This window comes from Phaethon lepturus, unplaced genomic scaffold (genome assembly GCF_000687285.1).
Source record: "Phaethon lepturus isolate BGI_N335 unplaced genomic scaffold, ASM68728v1 scaffold19153, whole genome shotgun sequence".
NCBI lineage: Eukaryota > Metazoa > Chordata > Aves > Phaethontiformes > Phaethontidae > Phaethon > Phaethon lepturus.
The window spans coordinates 30,013-52,293 of record NW_010527252.1 but is presented as its reverse complement, the minus strand read 5'-3'; the positions used below and the strand labels follow the sequence as shown (position 1 = coordinate 52,293).

The 22,281-nt window shown below is 36.4% G+C and overlaps 1 protein-coding gene across 1 annotated transcript in view; it reads right to left on the bottom strand.

Annotated features, from left to right (window-relative positions):
* Window positions 1-22,281, bottom strand: part of LOC104617895 (adenylate kinase 9-like) — a gene marked incomplete at its 3' end in the record, with an annotated part of 55,823 nt that overhangs the window by 4,814 nt on the left and 28,728 nt on the right. The window contains exons 16-21 of the mRNA XM_010283332.1: window positions 19,772-19,880; window positions 19,284-19,348; window positions 12,923-13,024; window positions 4,760-4,966; window positions 3,117-3,232; window positions 1,061-1,336 (exon numbers count right to left, since the gene is read on the bottom strand). Coding sequence (XP_010281634.1) covers window positions 1,061-1,336; window positions 3,117-3,232; window positions 4,760-4,966; window positions 12,923-13,024; window positions 19,284-19,348; window positions 19,772-19,880 — 875 coding nt within the window. The remainder of the gene's footprint in view (window positions 1-1,060; window positions 1,337-3,116; window positions 3,233-4,759; window positions 4,967-12,922; window positions 13,025-19,283; window positions 19,349-19,771; window positions 19,881-22,281) is intronic.

The following is a 22,281-nucleotide window of genomic DNA, read 5'->3' as shown; positions in this document are numbered from 1 at the left end:
ATTGTTCAGGGAAATTACACCCTGTAAGAGATAGGTTTTAGAATGTATATTTATAACAACTTTTAGACAGTATTCAATTTGATTAGGAAAAAGAACTAATTTTCTGAAAGCTATCACTCATGAATTATTATACCAGTTCCATGAATATCCAGCTATTTTAAGCAGTTTTTAAACTAGCAGGCATATTTGATGCTACCTAACAGTTTTTCTGGTTTAAAGCTGCTGCTAATAAGCAAAGACAACACTACAATCCCGATTACAAAACCTACTGTATTAAAAATATACTATCTTACCCTTTTATGAACACAGAAATATATCTGTTTTTTTGACAAGGTATGATCACACTGAAGGGCTGGTAGAGGCATTCTATTCCTTTGCCCCAAGAGAGTGCAGAGAGCACTGCTGGTGAACATTTCTAAACTCTTGTGCAGCTGGAGCACATTCACCAGACTGAACCTGCGTAGTATAAATACTTGAAGGAAACCATACCTTTTCGTTATTATTCTGACCTTGATTTTTTTTCCCTCAGTTTGTCTTCCTTTGCCCCATTTAGCATCTGTCTCTACTGTTTAGAAAAAACCTATACATAATTCCTGGAAATGTTTTGAAGAATGTTTGTGGCATTCATAAGAAAACACTGTCAGGAACTATTGTTTCCACATATCACAGAATCATAGAATCACAGAATCATTAAGGTTGGAAAAGACCTTTAAGATCATCAAGTCCAACCATCAACCCAACACCACCATGTTCTGAAGTGCCACGTCCACACATCTTTTGAACACTTCCAGTGAAGGTGACTCCACCACCTCCCTGGGCAGCCTGTTCCAATGTTTGATCACCCTCTCAGTAAAGAAATTTTTCTTAATATCGAGTCCAAACCTCCCTTGGCGCAACTTGAGGCCATTTCCTCTCATTCTATCACATTTCATTAAGTAAATAATTTAACATAAGTTTTAACATAAATTTTATTTATTTAGCATAAATTTTATAGGAAATTGCTATTCTGCTCTGAAAATGGTTATTTTGTGTATGGACATAAAAAAGATCAGTTGATTACCTGTTTGCTTTTTTCAATATCAGTTTTAGTCATGGTCTGAGAGAAGCTGTCCAGTTCCTGTGACAGAATTGGCAGAATTGGCATTTTATCGTCATCTTCTTCAGGTTCTTCATCAAAATCAGGCCCAACTTTCTCTTTAGTTTTGGGTAAGATCAATTCCTGTAGATATTCTTCAAACTGAATATGGAAAATGCCTAATTTGTCTGCTATCTGTCGTGCACAAGTAGTTTTACCTGCTCCATGAGTCCCAAGTAAGCACACCCGTAAGGGAGGAGCCTATAGGAAAGAATTGGAATATTTTATACCAATTTGGATTCTACAGTGTAGCCCCTACTGTTTTTCACTTCCAAAATATTATTGTAAAAATTGCATCAAAACCAGTCACATCATTTTGCATTTTAATTTTTCCAGGCCTTCTACTGCTATTCCAAACAGACTGCCTGCTCTCTGGAAATACTGAACAAATACACTATGGCATTGATGCCAGCAGGTAAAAATGAAACCTCATTAGATAATTCTGCTAAATCTTCCCTTCTTTTACCCTTCTTCCACTTACCAGAAAAGACTTAAAGATAGTACCCCGCCCAATATTTGTGATTTGTTAATCACATCTTATGATTATATAAGCCCTTATAATCTTCCTCTCTTTTCTGCTTTATTTGCATCATTAATTCAATGTGTTAATTTAAAAGTACACTAAAAAATCACTAGGGAAGCAATGTGTTTTATTTGTTTCAAGGACTTGCCTGATATATTTATTGTGACCTAAAAAAAACCATCAATAATAAACAATTACAAATGGGAATGGAAAACAGCTATTTTAATCTGTTATTATCGGCTTTAAAGAATTTTGAAGATTCTCACTTGTATTGGTTCACTGTGAGCCACGTACTCCTCAGGGTTCTTCAGAAATTTATCTCTGTACTCAGAAGTTGAAAAGTAATAAATCTTTTCTTGATATTTAGCTGCATGTTCATGGAGTCCTGGGTAAAGGACAAAGTTCTCTTTCAGACTGACTGGACAAAAGTGTTTTGTGTCTCCCATGTGCCTTTTCTTTTCCTGATTTTTTTCTTCATCCTGAAAACATTACAAAAATTTTGAAAAACTATTTGAATTCAGTAGTTCACTTAATCTAAATAGATCAAATATATCAGATTAAGTAATTTCAAATACATCAACTGAGCATTGAATGAGAATGGTATTCTTAAGATAGTTTGTAAGCTGAATGTAAGTCTACGAAAATACACAGTTTTTAGATTCAGAGTCAGAAAACAATCTATCCAGACTATTGAGACAATTACTGAGAAAAAAAATGACCATTTTAAATTTGAAATTATAATATCATAGTTAGCTATTGAAGACCAAAGTTAAGATAGACGTATCTATGATAAAATCTTTTCCTGCTGTGTTTTTGAAACTCACTTTCTGCTGCTTCTAAATGTGCAGAAGTAGACCTCTTCAGAAAAGGCAATGAGAACTGGTATTATGAAGTCAGATTACTTATCCAATAAAATTAATTTCTAAAAAATCTGTTTCATACTGCTCCAGTACAGTATATAGGTATCTTGTACTGTTAAATTTGGGGATGGGCATCTTCCAACATAGGATGAAAATGAAAGAAAGGTGAAGCTAGACCTTTAATTTCATTAAAGTGGGTGTTTGAAAATTATCAATAGCTGAGATGAAACAGAGAATTGCACATTAGGACTCTGCACCTCCTAATGTTTACATGATGGCTCATGTTTTTGACAGAAATCAAAGTTCACATTTGTTTCTTCAATAAAAGTCCTCTTTGCCATCTGTCAAAAACAGGTACATTCATTCTCCTTATTAGCATGGGGCATTTATGTTTCTCGCTGGGTAAAACTACGATCAGCCAGAACATGGGAATATAATGAAAATGTTCTTGAAACATATGCTGATACTCATTCTGTTAGAAGGCTGAAATTGGATCATACAAAATCAGGTGTAAAAGCTGATTTCTCTATGGTTATGTTCAAACTGAAAATAAATGAGTTACAATAAAAGCATAAATGGACAAAGCCAGCATGCTTACTTCTTCATCTTCATTTTCCTCTTCTTCAACTTCATCTTCCCCTTCAGCAGCCAGATCTTCTGCTTCCTCATCTAAGTCTTCAGCAGATAATTCCCAACCGTGATATTTAAAAGGTTCTGAAATAGTTAAATATTTTTTTTCCCCATTTTAATATTTTTCCTTTGGCTATGCCAGAATATATTCTCTTTGTCCATAAAATAAGTACATATGTGAAAGCAAACCATGCCAACTGTCTGTTGCATTTCTGCTACTCATAGAGCAAAATGTTCACACTGGATGTAGGAATTAATATATTTCTTCTTCCAAAAATGGAACTTCTACTAGTTGTTTTTTGGTGAGGTAAATTGGTATTTTCAATGGGAACTTGTAGTACAAAAGTTTTAAACAAACACATGCAAATAGTGCCACTACTGTTTGCAACAGGTTTTTTCCTGTTGTTCGTTGGTCAAATTTTATTTATTATAAAGCTAGCACAATAAGATGCTTTGGTTAATAAAACACTTGCATTGTAGTAATGATAGGGAAAATGTAGTATTAATATTATTTATCCAGTACTCAAAATTGTTAAGAGATTTGAGCACGCAAGTGAAGAAAGGTAATTTGCCAGAAAAATATCAATACTGTAACAATCCAGTCTTGAAACACAATCTGTGCAGGTGGGTAGATTAGATTATTACGCACCCTGAAAGTCTCATTGACTTCAGTGAATATTGTACATTAGTGAACCTCTGTCTAGTTCTCAAAACAGTATCCTGACATGCCCAGATAGAGCAAGTAACTGGGGAAATGTGCTGTCAGAATGTTCAGGGAGCTATTATGTACATATTTCATTATGTACAGACATTATAATATATTCATATTATATACATAAATATAGATATATTTCAAATATGTATATATTCCTGTCGTGGTTTAGCCCCAGCCGGCAACTAAGCAACACGCAGCTGCTCACTCACTCCCCCTCCCGCAGTGGAACGGGAGAGAGAATTAGAAAAAAAAACCTCATGGGCTGAGATAAACACAGTTTAATAGGACAGAAAGAGAGAAGGAAACAACAATGATAATACCAACAAAGGAATGTACAAGAACAAGTGATGCCCAATACAGCGATTGCTCACCACCCGGCGATCAACAGCCCATCCCCGAGCAGCGATTTCCACCCCTCGGCTAACTCCAGTTTATGTACTGGGCATGACGTCGTATGGTAGGGAATATCTCTTTGGCCAGCCTGGGTCAGCTGTCCTGGCCGTGTCCCCTCCCAGCTCCCCGTGCACCCCCAGCCTGCTCGCTGGCAGGCCAGCACGAGAAGCTGGACTCTCCTTGACTGCTCAGCAACAACCCAAAACATCATCACGTTATCAACAGTTTCTCATCCCAAATCCAAAACACAGTCTCGCACTAGCTTCTGTGAAGAAAACCAGCTCTATCCTGGCTGAAACCAGGACAATTCCTCAATCTTCCTATGTCTTAAAGGCTGCTAGTGTGCTTTTCAGCTCACCCACAGAACACAGCATGTCCTCTTCCCACTTCATGTGAGTAATACAGAACACTGTATAACCTGCCCCCCCATATATTCATCATACAAGCTCTCCAAAATCCCCCTTGGTAGGTTAAGTGTAAATCACATAAACAGTATTACTTACGTTCCATAATCAGCACAATTTGATTAAGCAGACTTTCTGGAGTTTGCTCAGCAATCTCTAAAACAACAACCTGAACCAGAGATGACTGCTTGATTTGTGACTCCATTGTTTGCCAGTCATGCATGAAAAGGTCAATCTTCCTTTTAATTATTTCCATTTCTGGTATATCTGGAAAATCATCCTCTGCAAACTCAGGTAGTATGATTTCTGAAAATCAAATAATATATAGAAGGCAATGCTCCTCTAAAATATTTAAATTTTAAAATTATCATTATGCTTCAGGATTATTTTTATTTTCCTTAAATATGGTGACTTTTTTTAATGCTTTTTTACCCCCTGTAATTATGAATTATTATACTACTAGTTTACAAAGACACTTTGAAAATGCCAAATTCATTATGTTAATATAGTGTATACTGATGCTTCTCCAGGAAAATAAACAAGGTCCAATTACTTAACTAAATTTGCATATGGTTATTTAACTCAGCACACATAAATACAATGGCTCTTTCTGCAAACCAATATAAGGAATATATGTTAATTTAAAAATTAGAATTTAATGATTAACAGTTTTTGACAGGCTATTCATATGGTCATGCATCAAATGGAACATGCCAGTATAGGAAGAAATAAAAAGAGTAGAAAACTCGCATATGCTGCAAAGAAGCAATTTCATGTTCTGACCTGGTTCAGGTTCAATTACTGAAGCTGTTGTGGAGTGTTCAGGTTGCATGTTAGGTTACTGTTCTTTTTCAAGTGGAGCATGTTCTCTTTATGTGAATAGAAATATAATGCATACTACTAGGTGTTTTTCCCTCTCCAGCACAAGATCTCAATATACGTATGTTCATGAAATAAACCTTCATTTACTCAAAGGCACACATATATAAAGACCAACATGGCAAAATTGCTGAGAAAAGAGAAGATTTAAGAGGAGAAAGGAAAAAGACGGGACTAAGCAGAGAAGTCCACTTCAGTGTAAATATCAAGGATATGAGGTGGTATCGAAGACTGAAATCCTAAACTGATAAAGCCAAAGCTGTGAGCTAAAACACTAAACCATGCAATATAAGAGTTCTTAAACAAATTACACCTGATGCCTTTATCCATAACTAACAAATGAGGCAAGACAGGTACACAGAGATTATGACCCATCTTTTTAAAGTGATTTGTGATGGGAACGTCTTGATTTCTGGATATCTAATGTTTAATCTTTGCAGAGATGCTGAACACATTTTTGCTTGTTAAATGAAACTGAAACTGTGGGTGTTAAACAGCTTGAAATTTAGATCTACTTGTTCAGAGAACTGGAATACTTCCAGTTCACAACCAAGTCTGCAACAGAATTGAAACAGGGAATTAATTTCTTCTGACTTTCAAGCCTCATTAGTGTGATTTAACTACTAAACCAAGCCTCTTCAGAGTTATGAATGCATTTTTCCAATTGTGCATTGTTATAAATGTGCAGAAATTAATGAAGAGGTTATCTGTTAGATATTCAGAGACAATTTGGTCACACATGTGTAATGTAAAAATAAAGTTTACAGCAGATAATGGCATAAATTATGCATTATATCTGCATTAAAAATATACTGAATATCATAAAAGAACTGGTGCCAATTTCAAAGAAAAGATACTGTTATCCTCATTATATGATTGATAATAACTTTAAAAACTCCAAACAAAATCATGCTTGAAGCATCTATTTGTACTTCTTCAGTCTTGCAAGATGTTTTCAGATACTAAGAATTCCCATTTAGGATAAGTCATCTGTTGATACATTTTGGCTCTTCCCAGCAAAATGGATCAGCACGCTAAAATTCCTGTGAAAATGCATCGTCCTGGAAGAAACAGGTATCGCCTCTATTTATCCTACTGAGTATGGGGAGAACATATAGGGGTTGAAGGCTGAAGTTCCTCCCAAAAAATAGAGGAGTAGCATCATACTTGAAAGTCACTGTGTTATGCAGAGGATTCTCAGCAACAGCTTCTCTTACACTAATGGTGAGGCTGCTGCAAAGTTGCATCAGCCTAGGTTTAGCCTGTTCTTGGAACATGACTTTGTGTGCTGTTCCCTCTGCACTTTCTCAGGTATACACTTATACAGATCGTAAGAATGTGCTTATAATTGCAGACAACAGCATGTTATACCTATGACTTACAGAACCCAAATACTGGTGCTATGAAGCTACAGATGTATGTATGTGTGGAGTAATTCTAAGAAGTACAAAGAAGGAGATGCAAAAGTGTAACCCGTTTCTCTGGAGGCTAGAAGTCATCCGTAGTTATGCAAGGAAAAAGGCTGTGGATATAAATCCCATCTGCCAGTCAATACACTCCAGCACAAGGAGCATATAAATGATGATAATAATAATAATACAAATATGAGTGAAAAAATAAATGAAAATTTAAAAAATTATATCATGGCTTCCCTCTGTGGATACTTGGACTGAGAAACTGTCAGAAAAACTTTGGCTTTAATGAAGCCATGTCTGCATACAATTACTTGTTTAATGAGTGAGGGAAAGAAAATACTTTAATCTCTTAAGATTGTGGAGCAATTTGTCGTGTCAATTGTTTAAGATCAGAGAAGTACAAGCCTGTCTCCTAACAATCTCATGAAAAGTAAGAAGAAGCTAGATATTGAAAATGCATTAATGTAAATAAGAAATTCACAGGTACTACTCATGATAAACATGACAAAACCATACCAAATCTGTTGTCATACTTGGAGACCAAAATAACAAAGGGATAGCTACTTCCACTGCCATCTATTTTGCTGAAAAAGGCAGAGGGAATTAAAAACTTGATATTGACACAGAAACAGAAAAGGACAAAGATACTCATTGGTTCCTAGGGCTGCAGTTAGTATCCATTTAGACACTGTCAGGCCCTGAAAGTCCTGAGACAAAGTTCTGCCTCAGCTAGAAGAAGATACAGAGGTACCTAGATGACACCATCACCACCTTGTCCTTACTAAATCATGAACAGTCTCTGGCAGCAGCAATGTGGTATTGTTGCTGTTATTCCCATTCCCTGCACTCATTTAATTTTCAGCCCTGATTTTCTTCTTATAATTTTTCTTTTGTCTTCTGTTTAATAAGTCTGATATCAGTGTCTTCAGCTAACAGAGAGAGAAGCAGTTGAGAGCAATGACTAAAATGGTCTGATATTACTGTAAGTTTGCTGGGACTCACAGTGTATGCTGTCTTTGTCTCTTCCCAGAAATGATGCTGCAAGAAAGAGCTTGAAGAGCAGATGGAGTGATTTTCTACTTTGCTATGATTTTCCTCCTTTTGTTTCTGTCTTGTTTTGAGTTTGAAAGAGCAGGGACAGATTGTGACACAAGCAACAACAGGTTCAGCCCATTTCAAAGAACTTTACTGATTTCTACAAAAAAGGACCATTACTACTAGTTTTCCTTATATAACTTCCTACACATAAAAAGGAGATTTATTACTAAAAATGAAAGCTTTACTTAATGCCTTGTATGTTAATAGCTTCGGCCATTTTCATAAAAATACAAACTCCCAAAACATTAAAAAAAACAGTGTTTTATGGTTACTCCCTGGCATTAAGGAGGCCAGTGCTCACCATGTGAAACTGCAGCACTGTAACATTCATTTTGAGTTTGCCCCAACCTGAAAAATTAAAAAAAATTTCTGGCTCATGAAGAGTTAGACTGCTCTGTTACAAAGTATTTCCTCCCAGAACTGAATGTCTCTCAAACTTCTCTTCTTTGTGGATTGTTGAAGAAATCCACAAATGCCACATTTAATTTTCCAAAATAGAGCTAGGTCCAAAAAATGCTATTACTAAGTACAGGACTTAGGTACCAGTAAGATTTGGCAGGAAACAGGACTAACTTACAGTCAGAGTAGAGACACTGCCTAACTTTTGTCTAACATGCTACCAACCAAAGCATCGCCTGTAAGTGTCAGTAACAGCTGGGATATGTGAGCACCTGCAGGACAAGGAACACATCAACAAATTTTTCTGACTTGGATGGCTAAGCTACCTATTATATCAAAGGCCAGTGCCACTAGTGTCTTCTAGAAGAAAGCAAGCTGGTGCCCTGCTTCCAGTGAGTTAAATGCCAGAGAGCTAGGATTAGGGACTCCCATTCTTTTGTCATCGGCCAAATTTGAAAAAGATGCAGGGTTTCAAATACATGTCTCCTTTTGACGTTCCTTTATGGCTGGCCCCTTGCTAGTTCGCTACTTGTACCTATTTCTATAACTCTTAATTCCATATATGAAGCCAGGCACTTAAAGGTTACTATAGCAGTTTTGGGTGCTGCAATGTCTACGTCTCCTTATGGGTGTTAATGTGTAGTCCTCTAGAAATACAGTCAATTTTTAGATACTTAGGTGATTTAAAAAATTTTATCCTTCCACTTACGAGGCTGAAACTTTTGTTCTCTCAAACTTTTATTCACTCAATACCCCCATTTACCTCTACTATATATATGATAAATTGAGATTTGAAATAAATCAGGCCCTCTATGGTAATTCATATGCTGGCTCAGGGACCTGAGGGCACCCTTGGGCCTAGCTGTCCCTGCCCAGGCCCCTGGGGCTCCCCTCACCTGCCCATGGCCCAGGACCCCATGTCAGCCCCTCGAGGCCATCAGCCCCTTCCCCAGCAATGCCGCTGCAGCACCGGTCTCCGGTTCCCCATAGACCTGCCTGGCCATGGGCTCTGCCAAGCCGGGCCCACCCACGGGCTGACATCCCAGCCAGGCCTCAGCTTGCCCCTGTCCCCAGGGAGGTGCCCAGTGCCCGGGGCTGGAGCTGCCCGGCTCCTGGCTGCCAGGCCCTGTCCTGATGGCCATATTACCACCCTCTGCTCCCAGGTCTCTGTTCCTTTGGGAGCAGTTGGCCCTCACAGCGTCCTGATATGGTGTCCCCAAGAGGAATTGCAAATCTTCATTTTAACTGAGCCACTTTTAAATAACAGGTTAACAAGCATTTTAGCAAGTATTTTTGTGATCTTTTATAACAAAGAATACTTAATGCATTTCCCCTCTTTTTTTTACAGCTTTGAGCAACACAGCTATTAGAGTGACACCTCAGTGGCTAACCTTCCCTCTATTTGAATGATTATTAGCCTAAACATAAAACAAAAGTACAAAAGGGTGTATCACTAAGCAGAAACGCCTTGCAGATTGCAAATAGTCTGATCTTGAATTAGAAATTAATTTTTCCTTGAAAATGTTTATAAACTTTTGCATTTTACTAAACTACATATTCTGTGTATGTTATTACATTAGTTATCCCCTGCAGTGACATTTCTGTCTCTTGCCATGATTCTAAATAGGAACATGAAGATACCTTCCTTTTTATGTTAAAAGATATTGTGTAAATGCTACAGTTAATGATGTTGCATTCTGCAGTGATGTATTCCAAATGAGACAGAGATGTAGCCAGGTAAAATCTGCTTAAATTTGGGCAGCTCTAATGCATTATGTAATGATGATTCCATTAGGAACAGAGTTTTTACAAAAATAAGCAAAGGATCCAGTAGTAACTAGGTTACACTAACTGCCTTTTGCACGTGTTATCCCTGGCACATTCACACTGTAGAAATCATACGTGCTGCCTTGTGAACCACAGCCCTAGTCAAAACAATAATGTATGGAGGATAGTAATGCATGCTGTCTGGATCTAGCCTTCAACACATCATCTTTTATAGTCCTGCCCTTTAAAAACCTTTCAGTTCTGACTAGGTCATGAAACTTTGGAAAGATTCAGGCAGAATAATGGATTTAAATGAATATTTGACATCAGCAGAGACAGAATACTGAACATGGCAACAAATCCACTCAGTAGAGAGCTGCTTAATCTCAGAAACACTTACAGTTCACGTCACACCTTTCCTGACAGGCCATATTTAGCAAATGGTGTCCCAGCTTTGACTCTCTACTCTAGGCACATAATTCCATCAGATTACCTCTATCTGAGAGTTGTCTTGGCTTAAGGAAACTTATTCAGCAGCAATTACTGCATACTTAAGGAGTTTTAAATAGATTGCACAGGCCTAACTGAACTGGAGAAACTTTCCCCTGGAAAGAAGGGAGAAGTAACAAAAGAAAAAAAAATTACATTCTTAGGGAAAAAGGACAACCTGGAAATTGGACAACCCAAACATTATTTGGTTTTGGTTCAGTTATTTGAACCTTATTATGACAAAAACGTTGCCTCCCTGGCATTTGGTTTGTTTCAAACAGGGTCCCAGGGACCAAAAATACTAAAAACATTTTAAAGTAAGGCAGGCAGCTGTACCTTTGCCATTAGATATAAGCATTTTTTAAAGAAATAACAAACATAGCCAAGAAAAACACTTGAAAAGACAGTAATGATTTAAAAATAAATGGATCTAAAAATGCAACCAAGTTTCCTTCAGAGGAGCTTGGCAGTTTACCTAACAGTGCTTTTCATAATTTCTTTTCCTTATCACAGAGGTGATAGGAAACAATCCTCCCCAGCCCCAAATCTGGCACTTTCACAGGGAATGCCTATATGGCAGTCTCATATTCTTTTGCTCTGTGCCTTCTTTGCCTTTACTGAGCATAGTTACCATAGAGACAAACAATCCTCAAAGGCTTTCTGCCCCCACATTCTCCAAGTGAGTTGCTGGGGAAGGAAAGGTTTTAATATCTTTTTTCCCAGTGTTCTGCTAGTATAAGATATGGCTTTTTCTGCCCTCAGTCCATATTCAGCAACAAAAAGATGAAAAAATCCTTCTTTCCTCCCCTCTCAAACCCTGATAAAAAGACACCAGAAGCCAGCATGTCTTCTTCATTAGTTTAACTATGAAAATAAACAGAAAGACGAAATGTAGGGTAACAGTGACATTTCCATTCCTTGGAACTGATGTGTACTTCATTATGAACGTATTTTCGTTTGTCTTTATGAAAGAGACCATGTAGTTTGTTTATACAAACTTTTCGTTACTTACTTATAAATATAGGCTGCCAAATAATTTTCAGCATACTACAGTGAAACTTACTTAGTAGACAAACCTATATTGTGTGTACTGATTTATGGTGTATGGAAATATAAGCAGTTAGGTTTATAGATTAAGTTGATTCTTTCTAATGCATAAAAATGTGTATATTTAACAACTTGCTATTTAAAATAAAATGGTTTATGTTGTATTTGTTTCTCTTTTGGACTTTAACATATTCAAAAAATTCTAGTAGCTAAAATCTAAAATATATATTCTAAAAACTAAAGCAGACCATCTCCATTAAAGACTAGTTGCCTTCAAAGTGTTTTTTGAGAGAAGGCTGCTATAGGATTTCGTATACCTTTTTATTAGCTTATGGTTCTATGGAGTTCCATGTGCTGCAGAATTTTACCTTATACCAGAAAGAAGAAAACATGACTCTGTGAAATCCAGCAAGCTGTTAGCAGGACATATTTTGATCATTCACATCCAAAGTTAAAATTCATCCATTCCCATTTTTCCCAAGGTCCCTTGCCACAGGGAATGGACTAGTAATTTCTGATTAATGTGGATATAATATTAATTTTAAAATGGTCTGTAGAACCAGGGTTTGTTAAAATCGCATGTAGGCGTTTGTGAATATTGCAATTTGATTATTTCTTTGGTTTTTTCCCCCTTTCTTTTTTCCCTGGTACTTTCTTCTTTCTACATTTTCTTTTTTCGGGGCGGGGGGGGGAGGGAAGTGGTCTCACAATCCATGAAAGTAAACTTTCTAAAGTATTTTCCTGTGATTCCTCTCTTATCACTTCATCCTGTAGAGAGTGCTCATGGATTTCTGAATACAAGAGGTTATGTCAACCTGGAATTTCAGCAATGCTCACTTTATTTGTTATTTCCATAGATCTCTGTACACATTTTTTAATTTGGTATTTAGGCAGTAGAGGCAATAGTGGGATTTTGTTGTTTTTCAAAGTGCAAATACCTGGTGCCTTATTTTTAACAGGAAATAACAACATGTCTTTAATTGTATTTGTAAGTGTTTAAATAACTTGAACCTGACTATTCCAATATAAACTTCTTTAAAAGAAAAAGTTAAGGCAAGGAATGATATTTACAGCCAATTTTCAAATATATTAAAAGTTTGCAGAAACAGAAGGCATACAATTCTTGATACTAGCAAGTAAGAGAGATTATATGTGCTAAAAGGCCAACCTGTATGCTTAGATTCTTCTTTATAACCTGCAGAGTCACTGGACTGTTTCTGGGGTATTCGTTCAGTTTCAGGTGGAAGCTGCTCATCATTGTCCTCAAATTCTGTTGGCACAAATAAAATCATTAGTAACTTTAACAAACCCATTGAAGGATGATGGAGGCACTATAGAAATAAAGGTATTTTTGAATCACACTGCAAAACTTATATTTGATTCCCTGAAAAAAAGGAGTTAGTTACTTTAATGCTCAGATATTGCACACTGACCAACACATTTTAAGAAAGCTACCTGATCTGCAGGGAAAGGCAGACCATCTATCAAATGCCACATGACTGTCAATAAAGTGGAGAGATACTTTATTTTATTCAGTGCTTTTCCCTAAGAATATTTTTCATTCATTATAATCTACGTGTTCTGTGCTCACATTATGCTCAAAAACAAGACTTTGCAAAAGAGTGCACTTGGTGTTCTACAGAGCAGCTCTTATTGGGCCAAAGTGCTTCTGACCTGAAAAAGGGTTTGTGTACCTGAAGGTGGTATAATTTTTTTGACTGTATCAGTTGGTCAATAAAGACTATTATTTTTTCCTACAAGTCTTGTTTTGCTTATGTCCCTAGACTATTGTTAGTGTAATAAAACACCACTAGTACTTCTCAATATGTTACAATTACCCAAAACACAAATCATATTAAACAAGAATGTATTTTAAAATCTGAAATTATGACATTTGTTTTATGTATGTGTCTTTTTTGTAAAAGAAACCACAAACGTTATGAAAAAGAGGTTGGAAACATTGAATTTCTGATTTACGCAGAATCAGGAAACTTTATCTCATAAACAAGTATCATCTTCTTACATGCTTAGCAGACAAAAGCCCACAACCTTTAGCATGTGTCAAATTGAGAAAATTCTTCACTTATTCTAGTTCTTTATTTTCTTTTGATATATATAGGAATGCAGTCAAGCAAAATAAATTTTGATGCTCTGTAATAAATAAATCAAAAGTCCATAATATACACAAAGATGAAAATGACATGCAGAAAAATATGTGCAAAATGAAAGACACTTTGTTAAGGTTGTCAGCATGCAAATTCCTACATGCATACATAACTTAATCACAGATAGTCCTAGAGACTTCAATGGAAATACCTGTGGCACAAAAGCTAAGCATGTCTAAATTTTTACAGTGTGTCTAAACACTTAAGAGATTTCATTTACAAGACTGGTGCTGGGTAGGGTCAAGGAAGACAGATGAACAGACATTAAAAAAGTAGATTAAGAAGATGTCCTTTTTCTTATAGATGTTCAGAAAATGACAAGAGCTTTCAGAGAGGCTGATAGCTCTAATCATAGGCTTTTGTTCTTTTTTTCCTGCAAAGGAATGTATAGCTGTACTAAACTAATATCCCTTAGCCTTTATTTCTCTGAATGAGAGACTAAAAGAATTTAAGAATTGAAGGTATTTGGGATCTAGTTGAGAAAGTTGTTCAAAAACTTTCTGTTTCAAATTTTGAAAATTCTCTGCCCAAAATGCTGTGATTACAGGTATTAGAATGTAATTATCATATCTGGCTTATAAAGGAGGGCAGAAAGTGGCTTTGAGTATCATGCAACTTTGCTCAAAGACTGAACGAACTGTGAAGTTAATATCACTACAGCTTGCTTTTAAGTTTGTGGTACAAGTAATTTGCTATCTCTTGTCTGCAGATTAATAAACTGTCCTTGCTCAAACTCTCTCACTGAAAAGCCTCCAGTTAGAGGTAGAAAAAAAACCCCCCAAAAAATCAGGATGCAAACCAGCCAAGAAAAACAAAGGAATTATATTTAGAGGCTGTAGGACTGAGCACCCATCAACTGCCTTGTAAATGTTATAATTACAATTGATTCCAAAAAGCATTTCTCTTCAAAGACTAAAGAGGAAATGTCCTAACATGTACAGATTTAATTATTATTTTTGTTGTTGTTTAAAATACCTTACTGAATTTAACACAATGATAAAAATAAAAAAGCAAGAACATAAAACAATAGCTGAAGAGATGGGTATTGATTCAACCCTCCACCATCTGTAATATGAGAAAGGGGGGGACGGGGATCAATATTAAAGAGTTTGTAGCAAATATTGGTATTAACAGCTGTGAAGGACAAACACAGGAGGCAATGGCTGGAATTATCAGCTCCAGCGACCCATTTATTTCTTGCAAGAGCTTCTGCCCAAATAGCAAGAGTAGCAGAAGAGACATCAGTGAAGACGAGATTCTACTAACACACCACCCTGAGCTATGGTGACTGAGGTATAGGCATATGTGTGCTCCAGTTGAGTTTGCTATAGGAAGGGACCAATCCCTAGCAGAAAAGCAGGGCTGACAAATAAAGTGCAGAAAATCACAGAATCACAGAATCATTATGGTTGGAAAAGACCTTTAAGATCATCAAGTCTAACTGTCAACCCAACACCACCATATCCCCTAAACCATATCCTGAAATGCCACATCCACATGTTTTTTGAACACTTCCAGTGATGGTGACTCCACCACCTCCCTGGGCAGCCTGTTCCAATGCTTGACCACTCTCTCCATAAGAAATTTTTCCTAATATCTAGTCTAAACCTCCCCTGGTGCAATTAAGGCCATTTCCTCTCGTCCTATCACTAGTTACTTGGGAGAAGAGACCAACACCCAACTCACCGCAACCCCCTTTCAGGTAGTTGTAGAGAGCGGTAAGTCTCCCCTCAGCCTCCTCTTCTCCAGACTGAACAACCCCAGTTTCCTCAGCCACTCCTCATAAGACTTGTTCTCCAGATCCCTCACCAGCTTCACTGCCCAGTCTTAAAATTTAAGTCTTAAACCATGACAACTCTTTGGTTCAGTGAATATCCCAATTGTATGGGATATTTCATTGCTGAAATGTGGCAGGAAAGCAATATGCCAAGTTTTACTTCAGGAAGATTGGAACAAACCCACAGATCTACCTGAAGCTCTTCTACAATGCCTGAAATATATTCTCATGAAGTCATATAGGTGTCTCCTAGTATAAATAAATCCATATTCATGCAAAGCTGCTGCAAAAATGCTGAAATACAGCAAGAAATTCCTGAAAATAATTTAATCTCAGAATAATTGTGTCAAGGGACATGAAAAAAGATGTGGGGCTATTATTTTCAGCTAGACACTACAAGCAAGAGTTACCACATAAATTTTTATGTACCTTCAACATACATTTTCAGCATTGAACTTCGCTTCCTAACTCACTTAAATACATTTGTTAAATTTACCCAAAGTCTCCTTCTCCATTTATTTTCAGTCTCATTAAGACATGTGTAAGTACCTTGCTCATTACTGGAACCATTTTTTTTCCTTTTAAACACAAACAATATTATAAATTCAAATATGTTCAGTCCTGAAGCAATCCCGGTTACTTCAATGTCCCACTGAGGTTACAAAAATTGCAATTATTGAAATGCACATTTATTTATATGGAACGGAACGAGAAGAGAAGAGAAGAGAAGAGAAGAGAAGAGAAGAGAAGAGAAGAGAAGAGAAGAGAAGAGAAGAGAAGAGAAGAGAAAGGAATAGAAAGGAATAGAAAGGAATAGAAAGGAATAGAAAGGAATAGAAAGGAATAGAAAGGAATAGAAAAGAAAGAATATCTCAGTTGGAAGGGAGCTACAATGATCATCTAGTCCAACTCCCTGAGCAGTTCAGGGCTGACCAAGTTAAAGCATGTTATTAAGGGCATTGTCCAAATGCCTCTTAAACACTGACAGGCCTGGGGCATCAACCACATCTCTATGAAGCCCGTTCCAGTGTTTGACCACCTTCTCAGTAAAAAAATGCTTCCTACGTCCAGTCTAAACCTCCCCTGGTGCAGCTTTGAACCATTCCCATATGATATGATATGATATGATATGATATGATATGATATGATATGATATGATATATGAGACATCAAAAGGGCATGATTTGGGCTCTGGAGTATTTTCCTGAGTTTCATTTTTACACCGTAAGGGCTATATAAAAAACCTCAGAACTGTGAACATCTCATTCATTTATATTTTTGTAAAGACATGTCACATGGGAGAAAAGCTGCAGTCAATGTGCTAATGGCACTACAAGTGAAATAAAACAGATTTCCGGCTAAGAGCAGAATGACTGAAGTGTTTTGATGAGTCAGTATTTGATTATTGAAATCAAATGTAGGTGTAGGAAAACATGATTTTCTCTGAAAAAGGCCTTATCACGTGTTAAGAACACAAGTGTATATGACATTATTACTTCTATCATTAATAATTGTTGTTTTGATGTACTCAGATCAAAATCAGTTAGATATTCAAAACTAAGATGAACTTTGTTGTCTGAGACACAGATAATAGAGAATCTGTAGAACACTTTATATTTAATACTTTAGAACTCATTCACTTTGGAGAAGAGCTATGTGTTTTATTAGAAATTATAAAAAGTTATAATGTAGAATTTTTTAAAAGTTTATATGTAATTTAAAGAATCCTACAAAGCTAGAGTATTTTTTCAGAGTAGGTGAAATGTTACCTCATTAAAAATTAAAAGCATGTTAGCATATTCAGTCTACCTTTACAACCTGGGCCTTGTTCTATATAGGTAAAATGAACGCCAGGCTGGATAATGCAAGAAAGCATATGTGAGACATATTGACAGTACAGAACTTAAGCTTGGCCATAATATTTTTCTACAGAAACCAATATGTTATGTTTGAAAGGAAGACAGTAATGGCAGTCTAGGCGCCTGCTGCTGAGAAAAAAAAAAAAAAAAAGTGGGAATTCCTGCACTTCAATTTTTAATTTCAGCTCCAGGCTATAGGTGATAATTTAGGCTATGATGGAAAAACCTTGAGAACCCATAGCAAAGGAAGAAAATAATCTATACTTGTGTATGGTACTTCATCTTGACAGCAGAGCAGATCCAAAATAGACAGCAACATTCTTCTAAGAAAGTAGGCAGTGTTTAAAGAAGGCAAAAAGGAAAGTGCAGCCCTGCAACTGTTGAGGTTCAAAAACGTTGAAACTAACTGGAATTAATTCTAAACCTCAAGCGAATTGACAGAATTGTCTGAGGTACAAAAATCCAGCCTATTTGTGACAGATGGCTTGCCACCAAAATCTCAATCCTCGCAGATTATTCACTCTTGCCCAGGACAATTACATTTTCATTGCTGGAAACAAAGTATAGCACAATTCTGATATAAAAGTAGGATCTGTACAGGAAACAGCGAGTGGCTAAACAAAAATAACATGCGGTTCTGTCAACACAGAAAGAAGCGAAATAAGAAGTCTTTACCCCAAATGTTTTATTAATATTGTTATTAGAGGGGAAGCCTCATGTAATACACATAATTCCATTATTTTTCACATTGTTAGGTTATGTTATTAAAGGCTAATCTCCATAAGCACGAAGGAAGGGAAGAACAATGACAGGTGGGGGAACCCTGATAACCCAATCAGAACAAACATAACCTTGACTTGGCTCCCCTCAGGGTCATTAAAAGAGGATGATGAAGGCATTGTCTGGGTGTGAGATCTATTGAGATGAGTCCCCCTGGCTGAGGGGGATTACTGCCTACAGGGTATGAGATTCATTAAAAGTGGCTTGGGATTGTGAGACACTTGTAATATTATGAGGCATTTCTGAGAAAGGCAAGGAGAAGGAGGGATCAAAGTGGATTGGGAAGGAACAAGCATGGATAATAGAGTAAGTAGAAGATGAAAGGGGAAATAGGAATACATGCTCACACTCATTACTGCATGGTCCTGGGGATGTGGCACTGCAGCAGCCTCACCTCTACTGGGCTCCTGGGTTCAGCAATTCATAGTGTATGTTGCTACCAGATTCAGCAATTCTTAATGCATGTTAAGAGAGCCAATCCTGAAATAATTTCCATTCCCCTTTGCTTCAGGCTGAGCTTCTTGGGAAGAACAGAAAATCACAGTTTTGTGATTTTCTTATTAGCTATTGTCTAAGTTCTAACAATGTTTTCTAAGTTGTGAGGGGATACAGATTTTTTAGTGAGTAGGAAGCCTCAATACAGTTAATAACCCACTTAGACAAGTTACTAGAGGAGATATAGAGTCCTGTCCTTCAGATTTATTGAAAACTGTAACTGTGGTGGCTAATTTAATACACGTCTCTATTCTGTAAATCCATTAAGAATGACACATAGAAATGAGTGCCCGAATCAGTGAAGGAAGCAAAGATAGCAATATAAAGTCATTTTTCTAGATGCTGAATGTAAAAAGGAAATCAAAACTTTAAAATCTGCATAAAACCCCAATTGCTAAATGACTTGAAACACATAATTAGATAAAATAGAAGTCAAATGATACACATTTTCACCTTTCTCCTCAGCAGCCTCTGGAGACAGATCTTCCTCTGATGTCAGTATTTCTTGCATTTCTCTTCTGTAAGTGAAAGATTACTCATCTTAAGACTTACATAAATACTACTGAAGCAAGTTGCAGCTATATTAAATGTAAAGATGTGGAAATATAATGTTGGGAACTGAAATATAATTTAGGTTGTACAAAAAAAATCTATTTTATCATCTGAAATGTTATTGCCTCATTGCATCAAAAGGCTGGACTAATGAAAGGCTAATGAAAATGCATTTAGCAAGAGAAACTTCTGCCACCATATTTACTATCTAAATGAGATATTCCCCAAAGTTAACACATATTGGATTATTTCCTATACATCACAACTAGTTTTAGTGTACTTTGTTAGTACATTTCTGTTGATAAGCGCACTGATGCCTTTAACACAAAGTAAGGCTAGAATTTTCTTATGTGCATTTTATATACATTCAGATATTCAGAATATTTTACCTTTCTTCTTCTTCTTTCTTTTCTAATGCTTCATCTGTTAGTCTTTTCAAAATCTTAGAATTAATTTCATCCCTATTTGCTAAGTATGTTCTGCGTAGTATACAGACTCCTGCAGTACAATTACACAACAGTAATGAGTTTTATGCATCTGTATAAAACTAAAGTTATTTGAGTGAGGAAAATTATGTAATAAATGATAGACAACTTTCCTACTTCTTTGTAAAGCCAAGAAAAGGCATATATAGCACTGAAATATTATACTGTTTCTTTCTAAGGTTTTAGAGCTTTTTTTTCAATTTCAAGCACCTAATAAACTGAGTCTGGGATACGGGAAGGTTATGATGAAGGCTATAAGCGGAGACAGCACTGAAAGGATTTGTCTTATATTTCTGTATATCATGCATTACTTTGGCATTTATTTTGTTTGTACGTGTATGAAGAAAACTATGAAGAAACAAATGAAAACCAGTCAAATAAAAATATAAAGAATGTACATACCTATACTAGCACAGCTGATTGACGGAAATGAAGAATATGCTGTTCCTACTAAGAACTCTACTGACTTATTTACTTTGGCAAATAGATTTATGATATATGGCTGTGTGGCTGAAATCCATTTCCATCAGTAGAGTTATGCCAGTTTAGACTAGTTCAGGGAATAGCTTACAAAGTAATAACTCAAAATGCTGTGAAAATGTGAGCTTCACAACTACATTATTATTTAAGCAATAGAAATAAGTGGAATCAAGTAAAGAGTTAACACAATTTCCCAAATTAAAAAAAAATAATAAAAAGCAAAATGAAACAAAATAGCTACATACAAGGAAACTTATCCATAAGCAAAAACCTACACTTCTATCAAAACCTTATAGCAGATATTATGATCTTGCCTCTTTCATAGAACCATAGAATCATTTGGGTTAGAAGGGACCTTTAAAGGCCATCTAGTCCAACCCCCCTGCAGTGAGCAGGGACACCTCCAACTAGATCAGGTTGCTCAGAGCCCCATCCAACCTGACCTGGAATGTTTCCAGGTAAGGGGCAGCTACCACCTCTCTGGATAACCTGTTCTGGTGTTTCACAACCCTCACAGTGAAGAATTTCTTCCTTCTATCTAGTCTAAATCTACCCTTTTTTAGTTTAAAACCATTACCCCTTTTCCTACCGCAGCTGGCCGTGCTAAAAACTCTGTCCCCATCTTTCTTATAAGCCCCCTTGAAGTACTGGAAGGCTGCAATAAGGTCTCCCCTTCACCTCACTGTAGTCATACTTGTTCCTCCCATATCTCATGTGATCACTATTATCAACTTATATAAAATGTATTTTTATCTAAATTTGAACTGTGAGAAGCGTGTTACTCAACTGTTAGGAACATTGGTGTTCATTTGAAGCAGGTGATAATTTTGTGTGAATGGTTTATATTATAAACCAATACTTTCAATTAAATGTATTTTTGAAAAAGGGAGGGTAAGTGAAGGGAAGTTTTAAAAAATGTACTTGGTAAACTCATCTTTAGATAATTCTGTCATGGTATCCTTCTGCAAAAAAGTTGTAAGAGTTTTCAGTGGCTTTGCCTGGAGGCCCAGGCATCCACTTTCCTACCTTTCCATTTTCTCACAGTATTGTGAAAAGCAGCAATACCAAAGAGCATTAATTTACTTCATTATTCAGAGTCCAAATGACATTGAACTGAAGTGAAGCAGCTTTATAGAATTATCATACGCTGAACATCCAGAAGAATCATAATTACTGTATATAACTAACCATTCTTTCTTCCTTAGGTATCAGCACCTGTGTTCCTCACTCAAAAAATTCAGTAGTGTTTCATCTGATGACGAATTTCAGTATTACTTGGTCAAACTGAGCAAGTGACCCACAAGCCTTTAGAATAATGGATAATACATTAGCAAAGTCCTAAGTGGCTGACCTGAGAATATCTGCTACTGGTATTAACCATAAATAAGCTGACTTGCTAATGGAGCAGGTTTGTAGATAGCTCAGTTGATTCTAGTTGAAAGAACAATGTTCCTGCAATGTCCTGTTTTAATGCAACTGGAAGTCTGTTAAGAAAATCTCCATGCCTGTATTAGATTTCACTTCGATTTGTTATGATAGGCTACAAATAGTATGACTTGTATTCAATTTGCTCATGACTTGTCTCAAGCTGAGGCAGTAAAAATATATGCTTTACCATTTAAAGTATGTTAATTCTCCTCCCACCAGTGAATAAAACTTTGAAGAAAAATAAATTGTCATTGATTCATATTAACACCTGATACAGCTCTAGGGATATAATTAGGGTATAGACTCATTATCATCTCAAATACATTAAAAATGGGAATGGTGGATTTCCTTCCAAGCCTAAAATCTACTTATACATAGGGCCAAATGGGTTGTAATTAAGAAAGCAGTCTTTTTTGTTATGTGATGTAATGACTGTAACGGTGTTAGTTCAAACAGAGGTACCATAAGGGTTGTGAGCACAAAATTTAAGTTTCATCAAGGACTTC